Genomic DNA, 12134 nt, shown 5'->3' on the forward strand with positions numbered 1-12134 from the left:
CTCGGCAGCAGGTTGCCACAGAAACGGCCTCATAGTGGCTAAATGGGGAATGCTAATGCAGTCTTCTATGCTCCCTGCTGCAGTGGGCTCTCTGTGCCCATCCCATTCCACTGTCTGTACACAGCATACTTTGTGTGTGTGTGTGTGTGTGTGTGTGTGTGTGTGCGCATGCATTCACACTGACAAGTGTTTGTTGTTTGTTTGTGTGTAGGTGAGTGATTGTGGGAGGGGATGGGGGGGGGCGGCTAAATGTCTCAGTGAGCCTTGTGTGTTATAATCTTACATAAACTGATGGCAACAGGTTGAAATTGCAGTATTTGTAAGTGTGTGCACGTTTTAATATTAGTTACTCAAAATCCAGTCAGCGTTACAGTCTGCTTCATTTTCCAGCTGCACCCTGTTTATTTGTTGTGTCTGTTTCACTAATTAACAAACATTTACAGGTCTTTAGAAATCACTTGCTCTGCCCTCTCCTCACTTAGGTGCTGAATTATACAGCGTGTTCTATATGTGTGACAGGAAAATAGCTTTTCTTGTTGCGAGGCTGAAAACATGAGCAGAGACTACCCCTAAAACTACACCGACTGACACAGGGTAGAAAGCAGTGGTTGCCTCCTAAGCAGCGCGTAAACAAGTCTCATACACCTCCATCCATCTTGATGTATGGAAAGGCGTGGTTTTCAAGGTCTCTGGATAGGTGCAAGTTGTGATTGATTCAGCACTGTCAGCTTCTTAGTCCTCTAACCATACAGGCTCATGGAACTGGGGTGGTCTGGAACTCCTTGGTTCTAATAGGGTGCACTTAATCAGCTGGAGAGGGTCTTCAGCCCTTTGTGAAAGGGTGGACACATTTAACATGCCCCCACTCATTGGCCAATCCTTCACCCTGTATAAGTCTGCTTGGGCTGTGCTTCGGTGGTGCAGGAGAGATGGTGGCAGGAGTTTAGCGATGGCAGCCATTAGCAGATGATTGATGGGCTTTAAAGGTTATTTTGGTAAAGCCAATTGTTTTGATGAAGTCAATGATTGATGCTGTTGTTTTCGTTCACATTATGGGGAGATTAATAATAATTATAAGGGTTTTTGTGGTACGGCTGACAGTAGACTATTAACTTGCCATCAGTTTTGCAGTATCTCAGAAACATACTTGTGCATTTCTTCTTAAATGGTTGATTGTGTGTCTCATGATGTTAAGCCCCAAGTCACTGCGACAGTCTTAATGCTGCACTGAGCAACATATTTGGTGCAGCTTGTGGTGCATACTGTGTGATCATTTGTCTTGTCAGGACACGGGGTTGTTTGCGCCGGTTATAGCAAAGACAGCCATTTTTTTGCACACTGGATGCTACTTGTGTGCTGACGTGTTGTTCTGTGTCCCACTGTTTGCCTAGATAACCAGTTCAGAATGTCTATCCTGGAGCGCTTGGAGCAGATGGAGAGGAGGATGGCGGAGATGGCCAGCCACCAGCAGTCGAGCAGTGCAGGGAGTGGCGGAGCTGGGGGAGGAACAGGGGGAGGAGGAGGAGGAGGAGGTGGGGGAGGAGGCGGAGGAGGTGGAGGAGGGGGCAACAACAGCCAGTCACAGGTAAGAAGCCACATCACGATACTCTTAAAGACAGTCATTGTACATGTGACAGCACACAGCAAGCACAAAGTGCAGTATAACAAGCACATACATGGAACAGAATTGAGTGGTTTTATACTGTTAATACACAACAGCCAATAATGATTTCCTCCTTTGTGTATGTGAGTGTGTATCTGGCCAGATGCAGGCCAGCAGCTCCTTTGAGAGCCGTGTCGTGGTGGTCTGTGAGAAGATGATGAGCAGAGCTTGCTGGGCCAAGTCCAAACATTTAATCCACTCCAAGACCTTCAGAGGCATGACGCTCCTTCACCTGGCTGCAGGCCAAGGCTACGCCACCCTCATCCAGACACTCATCAAGTGGCGGTGAGCACAAAATACTCGACATACTGTAGAATGGCTCTTTGGTTTGTAATTGGTGTGCAGCAGACTAAATAGCAGCGAGATGCTAATTGCTTTCTCCTTTCCATCCAGCACCAAGCATGCTGATAGTATTGATTTGGAGTTAGAAGTGGACCCTCTCAATGTAGATCACTTCTCCTGCACACCTCTGGTAAGAGAGCTGAAGTTAACATTTTGTGAGCAACTGAAGAAAATCCTAGTTTGTGTGATTTGTTTTGAGAGAAACCTGTAGTTGGTGTAGACTGATTTTTTTTAACAGCGTGATGAAACCTACTAACTCTGTTTCTCTTTGCTGCTGTCTGTTTTCTGTCCAGATGTGGGCATGTGCACTGGGTCACCTGGAGGCAGCAGTGGTTCTGTATAAATGGGACAGACGTGCCCTAGCTATCCCAGATTCTCTGGGACGCTTACCCCTCTCGATTGCCCGATCTCGCGGCCATACCAAATTGGCTGAATGTCTGGAGCAGCTACAAAGGGAAGAACAGCAACCACCAGCCCCTCTACCACCCACAACTCGCATGTCTTTCTCCCCAGCCCCTGATACCCCCACCACAGAAAGCTGGATGGTCAGCTGGGCAAACAACAGTGTAGTAGCACCCAGCGGCAAGAAAGGGGGTCCTGCCACCACGACAACCACATCCAGCACCACAAACCTCAATCCAGGCCAGTACAGTTTGCTTTTGGCCTCTGTCTCTTACTGTACACTTGGAGGAAAAGTAGTTCAGCGGATGGCCTCTCAGAAGCCTCTGACTCCCTATTATCTGTTTCTGACAAAGTCTTTGTTGGTGTATTATGCAGCTAATTGTTACATGTTTTGTTTTTGCAGACTTAAGAAGGCCCAGATCCGAACCCTCAAACTACTACAGCAGTGAGGGCCAAAGAGACCTCCCACTAGCTAAAAAACATAAACCCAACCCAGAACTGTTTCAGACTCGGCCTGACAAGGCCATGTCTGTTCCTCTGAGCCTGGAGCAGCAACAGCTCCACAAGCTGTCCTCTAGCCCCAAGAGCCTGTCCTCAGAGGGCCTGAGCTCAGACAAAGGCCTGTCTACAGGAGGCAGCACAGGGACAACCAGATGGACCTCCAGAGAGAGTTTCTCCAGCAGCAGCTTGGGGAGGAAGGCGCTGGGGGTCAGTGGAAGCAGCAGCCTGGGGAAGGAGAAGCTGGTCAACCGGTTACGTCAGCGGGAACAGCTAGGCATGCTGGTGATGGCAGACAGAGAAATGGCTGATGCTGAACTATTATCCTATCGGGAAGATCTGGAGAACCAGGACTGTCTCACGCAGATGGACGACCTGCAGGTGAAAATATTAAAAACAACTATGTACTTTGTCAGCTAATTGTGCAAAACTTGGCTCTAGTACAGCCACAGATAAAAGGTTCAAAATAATTTTGCTGATTTAAATGCCTGCATCATAGAAAAGCGATGACATGCTTCTTGCAGTGGATGAAAGAGCTTCATAAATGGGAATAAAAATCACATTTAACTGATCGACCCCTTTTTGGAAAAGCATTTTTTGTGAAAAATGCTTAAAAAAATTTGAAAATTAGAGCCTTACATATACACTTACACTTACTTACATTACATATATTTTATCAGTCATTACACTGTCACCAGTGAAGAGAGCGTGGCAAGATGAGATTTAAATTGGATATGATAGTACCATGCCACTTCTTTTATGTCCGCCTTCTGCACTGGGTAGGCGGTGTACACCAGGCCAACCTGGCACTCTGTCGATGACCATCACTGCATAATAAACTCTCCTTATTGATCCACTTCCATAGCCAAGGGATTCTTCCAGCCATCCATCTCAGTCTAACTACTCCTCCAACAGATGAAGAGCTGGATTAGGAATTCTAATCTCCAGCAGTTTCACTCTCATCATGATTGGGACTCCCTAAAAACTTGGTATTTCACCCCGATGGGCGTGGTCTTTCAGGATGTAGCAGCGCATGCTTCAGCAAGCTCTGTGCCCGTCTGAGTAGCATGTGGGTTTCCTATGATTTGTAGATTTGCTCTGATATCTATGTACATTGAAATTGAAAGTCTGCGATGTAAACCCATTTGGTGGAAAAGTTTGCCATCAGGGCTTTCTGCCAGAAAGCCTTCTATTATTATTTTCATTTTTCAGTCACAGTTTGGTCAGGTTAAGGCACTAAAACTACTTGGCAAGGTTTAGGAAACATCATGGTTTCTGTTAACCTTATAAGTCCATGCTGACTTTTGGTATCACAGGCGACACGAGCAGCAGCTTTCTGGCAGAAAGCCCAGAAGGCAAACTTCAACCTAAATGGGATGCCCAGCCACTGATACTACAAGATGCTACATTGATATTATAATACAGACCCCCAGTCTGAGTAGATTTTTGATTTTGGACATAATTTAGTCAATTGAAATGCCAGTACATATTAGCACTATTTAGTTGTACATATTTTCCAATAACATTATGATGGTAAATTTGAGAATTAATCAAAAGTCAGGCAGAAGTCGTACAGCCGTGGCTGCAGTACAAGGAGCAAAGATCTTAGTCTAGCTTTGTAAAATGAAAAAAAAAAAAAAATCCTCTCTGTTTGAAGTTACAGTTAGGTCCACTGTATGTTTAATCTTCAGGCTAAGGTTAATAAACAACTTTTTAGGTTCCAGTTTTGCCATCTTAATCAAAAGTGATGAAACACAATACCCATAAGGCACCGCCCATGTATGAAACACCAAGTTTTTAGGGAGTACCCATCATTATTGTCCTCCTCACTGGCATCAAGCCAAGCCACCATTTTTGACATCAAGCCAAACAATTAAACGTGCATGTTGAGACCATGCACACCAAAATAGGCAGTCACTAAACTATATAGTGATGAACATTAACAAGGTGTGTCGTCTCCTCGGTGATCTTTGTTTGTCCCACCAAAACAGGTAAATATGATGACTCTGGCAGAGCACATCATTGAAGCGACGCCAGAGAGAATCAAACGGGAGAACTTCACCGCCGCAGACTCTGTGCCGTTAGACACGTCAGGGGTCAGCAACACCATGAACTGGCTGGCCAACTACCTGGGAGATGTGGAACAGCTGCCGAGCATCATACACCTACGGTGAGAAGCACCGTGGGGCAGGGAATACCAGATAGCGCTATTGTTCATAAAGGTTACTACTTTGTTGGAGTAAGATAGGTGGACGTTAACAAAGAAGGGTTTGGAGAATGCATTTATTCATGCAGCGCATACTGTGCACTGCCAATTTAAAGTTGGAGTGAAACTGCATTCTTAAAATAACTAGCTTTCTGGGTTTGGTACAATATGTGCTATTGAAGTGTATTTGTGTTGAACATAATGGATCATTCAAAAGTGTAAATCAAAGAGAAGCTGTTTAATTCAATGGAAGGGACACTGGCTCTGGATGTCTGGATGTGACTCGCTATGACAGTGTTAATTCCTGGAAGTTTCATTTATACATATAACAGTTTTAAGTTAATAATAAACACTTTCTACTATCAGATGTTAAATTGCTTTATGCGGGATGGGAATTTGCCACAGTGTAAAAAGGTAAATATTTTCAGTTTGCTGTGACTCCACCCAGTATGTCTAATTTAAATCTAATTTAAACAGTATGTGTAAGTTAGATGACGTAACTGATCATAAGTGTTAGTGTTAGTTAGACAGGTGTACAGCTTGCACATTCACCACCTGCTGCAGTCCAACACCAAACACACAGTAGTAGCTAAAAGGAGGGGGTCTGATATAAACTGAAATTTTCTGTCATATTTTGTCCTTAGATCTCTGTATAATGAACCCCTGACCCCATCGTCCAACCCCAGCCTCAGTCCTGGGGGGTCTCCATTGAGAGAGGGGCCCCTGGAGAGGTCTACATTCCCATCCCCAGCTGACTGGAGTGAGTTCATCAATGCCTCCAACAGCAAGGTGGAGCGAGACCTGGCCCAGCTGACTCTGTCAGATCCAGAGCAGAGAGAGCTGTATGAGGCCGCCCGCCTAGTCCAAACTGCCTTCCGCAAGTACAAGGTACAGGCCCGGCGCTCAGGCGCCATACGCAGTGTGTACTGCAGCCCGCAGTGACAGGGCTGTGCTGTTAGGACCGGTATTATTAGATGGTTTTGTTTTGGACTTTTGAAGAGATGTTGAAGGGTTCACTTTGATTTGGTTCCAAGCCATGGAGCTCTGATTTTTGCAGTACAGTTCAGGATTGTGATACGGTTCGTTAATATCTTTCATCTGGGGATATACTGTTTCTAATTATGCTTAATATTACTCAAATTCTTCTATCTCTATCTCTGTTTCATTCTCTGTTCCTCTGCTCGTGTACACATTACAACATAAACAAAAATCTATCCAAACATGTCCCTGTGGTTTCAGCATGGGAAGGTGCCTTGAGCAGAGCATGGCCTTGCTTAGAGGAACGACTGCACTATCCCCTGTATCCCTGCTCCAATTAGACACAATTAAGCTTATGTTCTCCTCCTCTCTGTCTCTCTATCTCTCTCTTAGATAGGTGTATGGAGCCTGCTACTGCCTGTTTTTAACTAGCTCTCCACACACCAGTCCTTTCCCCCTGCCCGATCCCATTCCTCAACTCGCTACCCACCCCCCAGCTCCTTTTAATGAGTTTTCATATGACCATCTGTTCGCTGTCGTTTACAGTCGTCTGTTATGCCTGTCTACCAGCTGATACTGAGGTGGACCTTTGGCTCTCTGTCGCTCAACAGTTCACCTCCGCCTCCCCACTGCTCACATGGGGGCCAGTTCACCTGGGGTGGACTCTCAGCAGGGTGGCTTTCACATGCCGGCCACCGGGAGACCTCAGGGAGACTTGACAGAGCCACCAATACCCTTTGTGGCAAAATGCAGGTTCTAGTGTGACCTCTGACCTATCCCACTCTACTCTCCAACAGGGGCGGCCGCTCAGAGAGCAACAGGAAGTAGCTGCTGCTGTTATTCAACGTTGTTACAAGAAATACAAACAGGTAGGCACTGAAGTGTTCCTGATGTGCCCATATCGAATAAGTGCTTTTGTTTATATGTTCCAGTGCAATTAGTGTATATCATGATCTTGTAGGGGGCAGATATCTACATGAATCTAAATACTCTCAAATATATTTAATGAAGCTTTTCACATTTTTTTTTAAACTCAGCTGAGTTTTTAGGAATATTAGAGTATGTTAGTGCATCATTCACAATCTTTTCCTTTTTCTGTTTGCAAGCTAACTTGGATAGCCTTGAAGGTAAATGTTTTCACTACCAGCAGCTGAATTCCTTGCCAAACTTCAGGCTGTGTTCTTCTACCGCAGCCTGAACCCATAGCGCTACTGCAGTATTCACACACAGTAAAGTGTGACACATTATTCTGTTCTCGTTGGCAGTATGCACTTTATAAGAAGATGACGCAGGCCGCCATCCTTATCCAGAGTAAATTCCGCAGCTACCACGAGCAGAAGAAGTTCCAGCAGAGCAGGAGGGCTGCCGTGCTCATTCAGCAATACTACCGCAGCTACAAGGAGTTTGGCAGGCTGAAGCCCCACCACCGCGGGGCTGCTGCTGCCCTGGTGCAGCACAAACTGAGGTAGACACTCTGTACTTTTAGTACTGAAATAAACTGTCACAAACTGGCTCCAGGAATGTGGCAAGACGGGAGTCCACACAGAGGTTCTGCTCCACACGAGAGTAGTTGATTCAAACTAGAGTGAACTCGAGTGAACAATGAGGCGTGTAGATTAGCAATGAAAGCAGTGCATGCTTCAAAGGTGCAAACCGAACGAGAGTGATGCAGGGTGGATGTCAGGGCCAGTGCATGTAGCCCAAGAGCCCAGCTGAGATCTGCCGACCACCCTCCACTGATGACCAACCGTCTATAGAGGGTTGACCAGGACAGCCTCCAAGACGGTGGGATTATCACAGCCTTATTAAGGAAAAAGTTCCACCTTGACATCTGAAAGCAAATGTAAAGTTAATACCAAAAAACGCAGAAAAAGAAGTCAAACACAACAACAATAAGGCAATACAAACATATCTCTCAATTTAAGTGTAACAACCTACACTGAATACACTGTATGGTTGAACCACAGCCCTCCATCTTACCAGATCCAATCCACCGCCCAGCAGCCAATTTAAGGATGAGAAACTACAAGCAAAGATAAGACAGTGAGTTGGCACGTAAATAGGCCACGCATGACAGAACTAGTGCACAGTTACATGTCATTTCCTGTATGCAGTCCATTCAAAGGATACAGTGTAAAACAGGGCCCATCTCAAAATGCATAAAATACCCCTGAACCAAAGCACCTTTCAAAATAAATATATTATAACAGAGCCCTGATAAAAGTTGACTCCCATTCGCATGAACAGAACTCTGTGCCAGTTTTCTGCTGTCGCTCTGCAAACAATAAGCCGCTGCTCTCTCTCTCTCTCTGGTGTTTTATAGAGGTAGTCTGCTCACAAAGAGGCAGGATCAGGCTGCCAGGAAGATCATGAGGTTCCTACGTCGCTGCCGCCACAGGTAGAGCCCGACACTGACTCACGCACATGCTCACTTATACATACACACACACGTTTTACATAGGCTAGATAAAGCTTCACAATCACATTTACTGCAAGGGTTGGTTCATGGTCTAAAAGAATGAAATCCCATTGAGCTAATCAGTAAGACACAGTAGAAACTACCACTGATTTCACGACATCTCTCGACTATTCTTTCTACTCGGTGTTGTGTGTTTGATTTATTTTTGTTGGACAAATTGGGTGGTTAGAAATGTCTCCAACACCTAAGCTCCACCCCTCCCTCCCCTCACTGTATTTGGCCCCCACCTGTCCTCGCCCCCTCCTTCACAGTGCCTACTGTGTGCTAATAGCTGTCTGGTATTGTTTTGCTGTTTATGCCAAGCCCCTTGATGGACCATAGACTGTTCAAGCGGGTGAGTGCAGCCTCAGCAACTCAGTTCGTGCCTCTCTCTCTATATATATATATTTTCTGTATGCCTCTTTCTCCCTCTTATCTCCCTCTCTGTCTCCCACTCTCACTCTTTAATAATACAATTATCTCCTCCTGAGGTCTCGGCCTTCGCATTCTCTCCCTCCTTCCCTCACTCTCATTTTCTCTTTTGCTCTTTCTCTCCCACCCCTCCACCCACCCTCCCTCCTTCTCCATCACTGTTGCTTGATGCCTGCTTGCATGAAGGCTGCCGACTGGAGCCACAGGTGGACTGAGAAGCTCAGATTTAGAGCAGAACCTATCTCGAACTAACAAATTGCTTATGAATGACAGTATCACTGCAACACTTAACAGGCACTTCTCTGACTCTCTTTATCTCTGTCTTTCTCTCCTCGGAAGTTCCTTTATGTTCATGATTGTTTTGTTTTTATTCGTTTTGTTTTTTTCAGTCTTGTGTGGTTATGCAGATAGCCAGTTTGAGAAAACGGGAAGCTTTTTTCGATCGTGTTTTATTCTGCTGCATGTCAAGTGGTGACAACTATGGGCCTTGCTCTTCTACCTTTAGGCATGCTATGGGCCTGCTGTTTCTCAAGTAGTTGTCTGTCTGTCTGACTGGCTGTGTGTCCTGTTTCTAGCCACTCGACAGACTGAGAGGGGGATGTAACCCCTCTATTTTCCATTTGCTAAAACTGTGTCAGGCTGTTGAAAGTATTATGCCCACTGGTTCATCAAAACTAAACAAATAGAAACAAAAATACAGCATAAGGAGATACAGCTGAATGGGGAAGAGCTCAGAACATCATATATAATATATATAGACGTTTGAGCATTTGGTTATTGTTGCAAATCTTTAACTTCCTTCCTGTTGACATTCATATTACATGTCTCTGCTGCATACTAAAATAGGGTACCATGCTTTTAGAGCAGGTGAGATTGTTGATGTAACCGCCTCTTATGGCAAGCTTGTCTGCTGTATGGTGATATAGGTCAGGAAGCTGTGATAGCATATAGGTCACAGCGAAAAAAAAAACAAACAATAGGTTCCTCCCGTTGGGACTAAAAAGCAGAGCTTTAATGGATTCATGCCTCCAGGGAGTACTCCAGCTCAGCATGAGAGGATACAGCACACACACAGCATCTAACCTTGCATCTACGAAGTCTGCCTCTCTTCAGTCCATAAATGTTGCAGTAGTTACCTTCTGCTAAGAATAAGAGTAGAGCTAAATCCATAACGTGATGGTGGTTGATGTATTAAAATCAATTTTTAAGGTAAAGAGTGCCCCGTGCTTGGCAGGCTGACCGCTTTTTGCTCATACACTTGAGACACATGTCTCTTCAGTGAACCCACCAGCTTGTGATGGTACTCTTTTGTGAAGTGCCAGACAATGTCTTTGTGAAGATTTGAAATGATCTTTTGCAAACTGAGCATTTCTTCTCAGCCTTGACCAGCGTGCTTGGAAAGAGTTCTTTGCCGTTTCAGCCTTTTATATGCGGAAGCGACCTCTACCTTGACTGTAAACATTCAGCGCAATGATTCATGCTTTTCATCGCTGGTTAGATAAGTTTAAAAATGCTGATGAAGGACAGTTATGATCAAAGGAGTCGTCACGTAGTGGTGTGAGGCGCCAGTCACATGCTGCATTTTGAGCAAAAAGTGTTTCAGGGTGTCAAGTGTCACTTTGAAATGAGTAATATCAACTTAGAATGATTGTAATTTTAGTCATTAAATATTATTACCGTATTGTTTTGGAACCCTTCAAAATGAAATACATTTCATGGCAAGATTTCCTGCATTTATTTCGTCACAAAGGTGCATTTAATTCCAAATGTAATTGATGAACACGGTAACGATTCTGTAATTGTGCTATACATACGTCCTTTTGTTCACTCCAAAGTGCAAGTTCAATTCAATCCTGACCAACGTTTTCTTTCACAGACCGGCCGTACGTCCTGGTGATCTGGGCTGACTTGCTATCGTTCCCGTAGCTCTGGCTGAGCAGTGTGATGCTGTTAGGCCTGTGTGTGTCTTGATAAGCTTGCTGCTAGAAGCTCAAGTCGTGGATGTTGCGTTCATGGGCGCCTGTCTCTCTCTGTGTTCCAGGGTGAAAGAATTGAAAAGGGCCAGGGAACATGAGACCCCTCAGAAGAGCCCCCTCGCGATGTGACATCACTCTCCTGACTCCTCTTTTCTTTTTTGTTTGTACCCGAGACATTTTACAAGAGAAATGGAAAAAAAAAAAACATCAATGCAAGCACTGCAATTATTACTACTACTGCGGTGTTACTGGTTCAACTACTATTACATGTACAACAGCATTTTTTCACATATCTATTCTTTCCACTGACTTGATTTTGGTCGGAGAGTGGCAACTTCTACGGGATTATAAACTAAAAGGGACGGGGTGGGGGGTGCAGAACATTTGCTTCATGGCATTTTTTGCACTTTTTCATGGATTGCTTTGTCTTTTTTGGATATGAAGAGGTTCTGGACGGTGAAGGAAGCGAACGCAGGACAAGCCTGAGGAGGTCTGTCACACGTGAGGACCTGAAGGGACGTGATTTAAGGCTGCTGCAGAAGATCTCAGAGGATAGGGAGACCATGCAGAAACACTCTGGGCTCTAATTGTGTTTCATAATTTTTTAAGTGACCAATCAATTCATTTGAAGAAGGATTTTATTTTTACCAAATATGTTGGTAGCCCACACGCCCACTTCTGTCCACTGCTGTAGATGATACAATATTCAGTTTAGCTCAACAATTCCTCCTGTCCCACTGTGCTCTACCCCACCAGTCTGCCCACACGGGTGGAGCTACAAATGAATGTAGTCGGGGTTTAACCATGCAGAAGCAGATGGAGGATAAAATATTTCTCTTTTTTGCCATTTCTTAAAAAAAACCCATGCTTTATCGTATATATTGTCACTTAATTACTTGAATTTGTCCCATGCTGTCCAATGTATTTGTTCCATCTTGTCCAATGTATTGGTGATCTGTATCTTCAGACTCTATGTTGTTGAATCCTACCAAGAAAAAATGCATGACTTCTTGGCAAGAAAAGTCTTTGCTTGTGTGCTTATGGTCTCGTCTTTCAGCCTATCCTCTGATTTTCTTTTTGTTTCCATCTTCTCCCTCATAAGTTCAATCATCTCGGTACTGAAGCTGTCCCCGTATTGTCCTGTTTCCTTTTATTTTTTGTTTCATTTTGCTTCGTTCG

The 12134-nt window shown here is 44.6% G+C and overlaps 1 protein-coding gene across 1 annotated transcript in view; it reads left to right on the forward strand.

The window, feature by feature from the left end:
- The window catches only part of camta1a (calmodulin binding transcription activator 1a), a 272264-nt gene extending 261180 nt beyond the window's left edge, over window positions 1-11084 (forward strand). Inside the window, exons 12-25 of the mRNA XM_041945876.1 lie at window positions 1392-1478; window positions 1518-1585; window positions 1752-1948; window positions 2057-2135; window positions 2299-2647; window positions 2811-3286; window positions 4897-5075; window positions 5756-5999; window positions 6887-6958; window positions 7196-7216; window positions 7355-7554; window positions 8413-8487; window positions 8872-8925; window positions 11021-11084. Of these exons, the coding sequence (XP_041801810.1) occupies window positions 1392-1478; window positions 1518-1585; window positions 1752-1948; window positions 2057-2135; window positions 2299-2647; window positions 2811-3286; window positions 4897-5075; window positions 5756-5999; window positions 6887-6958; window positions 7196-7216; window positions 7355-7554; window positions 8413-8487; window positions 8872-8925; window positions 11021-11084 (2165 nt within the window). The remainder of the gene's footprint in view (window positions 1-1391; window positions 1479-1517; window positions 1586-1751; window positions 1949-2056; window positions 2136-2298; window positions 2648-2810; window positions 3287-4896; window positions 5076-5755; window positions 6000-6886; window positions 6959-7195; window positions 7217-7354; window positions 7555-8412; window positions 8488-8871; window positions 8926-11020) is intronic.
- The last annotated feature ends 1050 nt before the right edge of the window (window positions 11085-12134 follow it).

Source organism: Chelmon rostratus, chromosome 10, assembly GCF_017976325.1.
Source record: "Chelmon rostratus isolate fCheRos1 chromosome 10, fCheRos1.pri, whole genome shotgun sequence".
Lineage (NCBI taxonomy): Eukaryota > Metazoa > Chordata > Actinopteri > Chaetodontiformes > Chaetodontidae > Chelmon > Chelmon rostratus.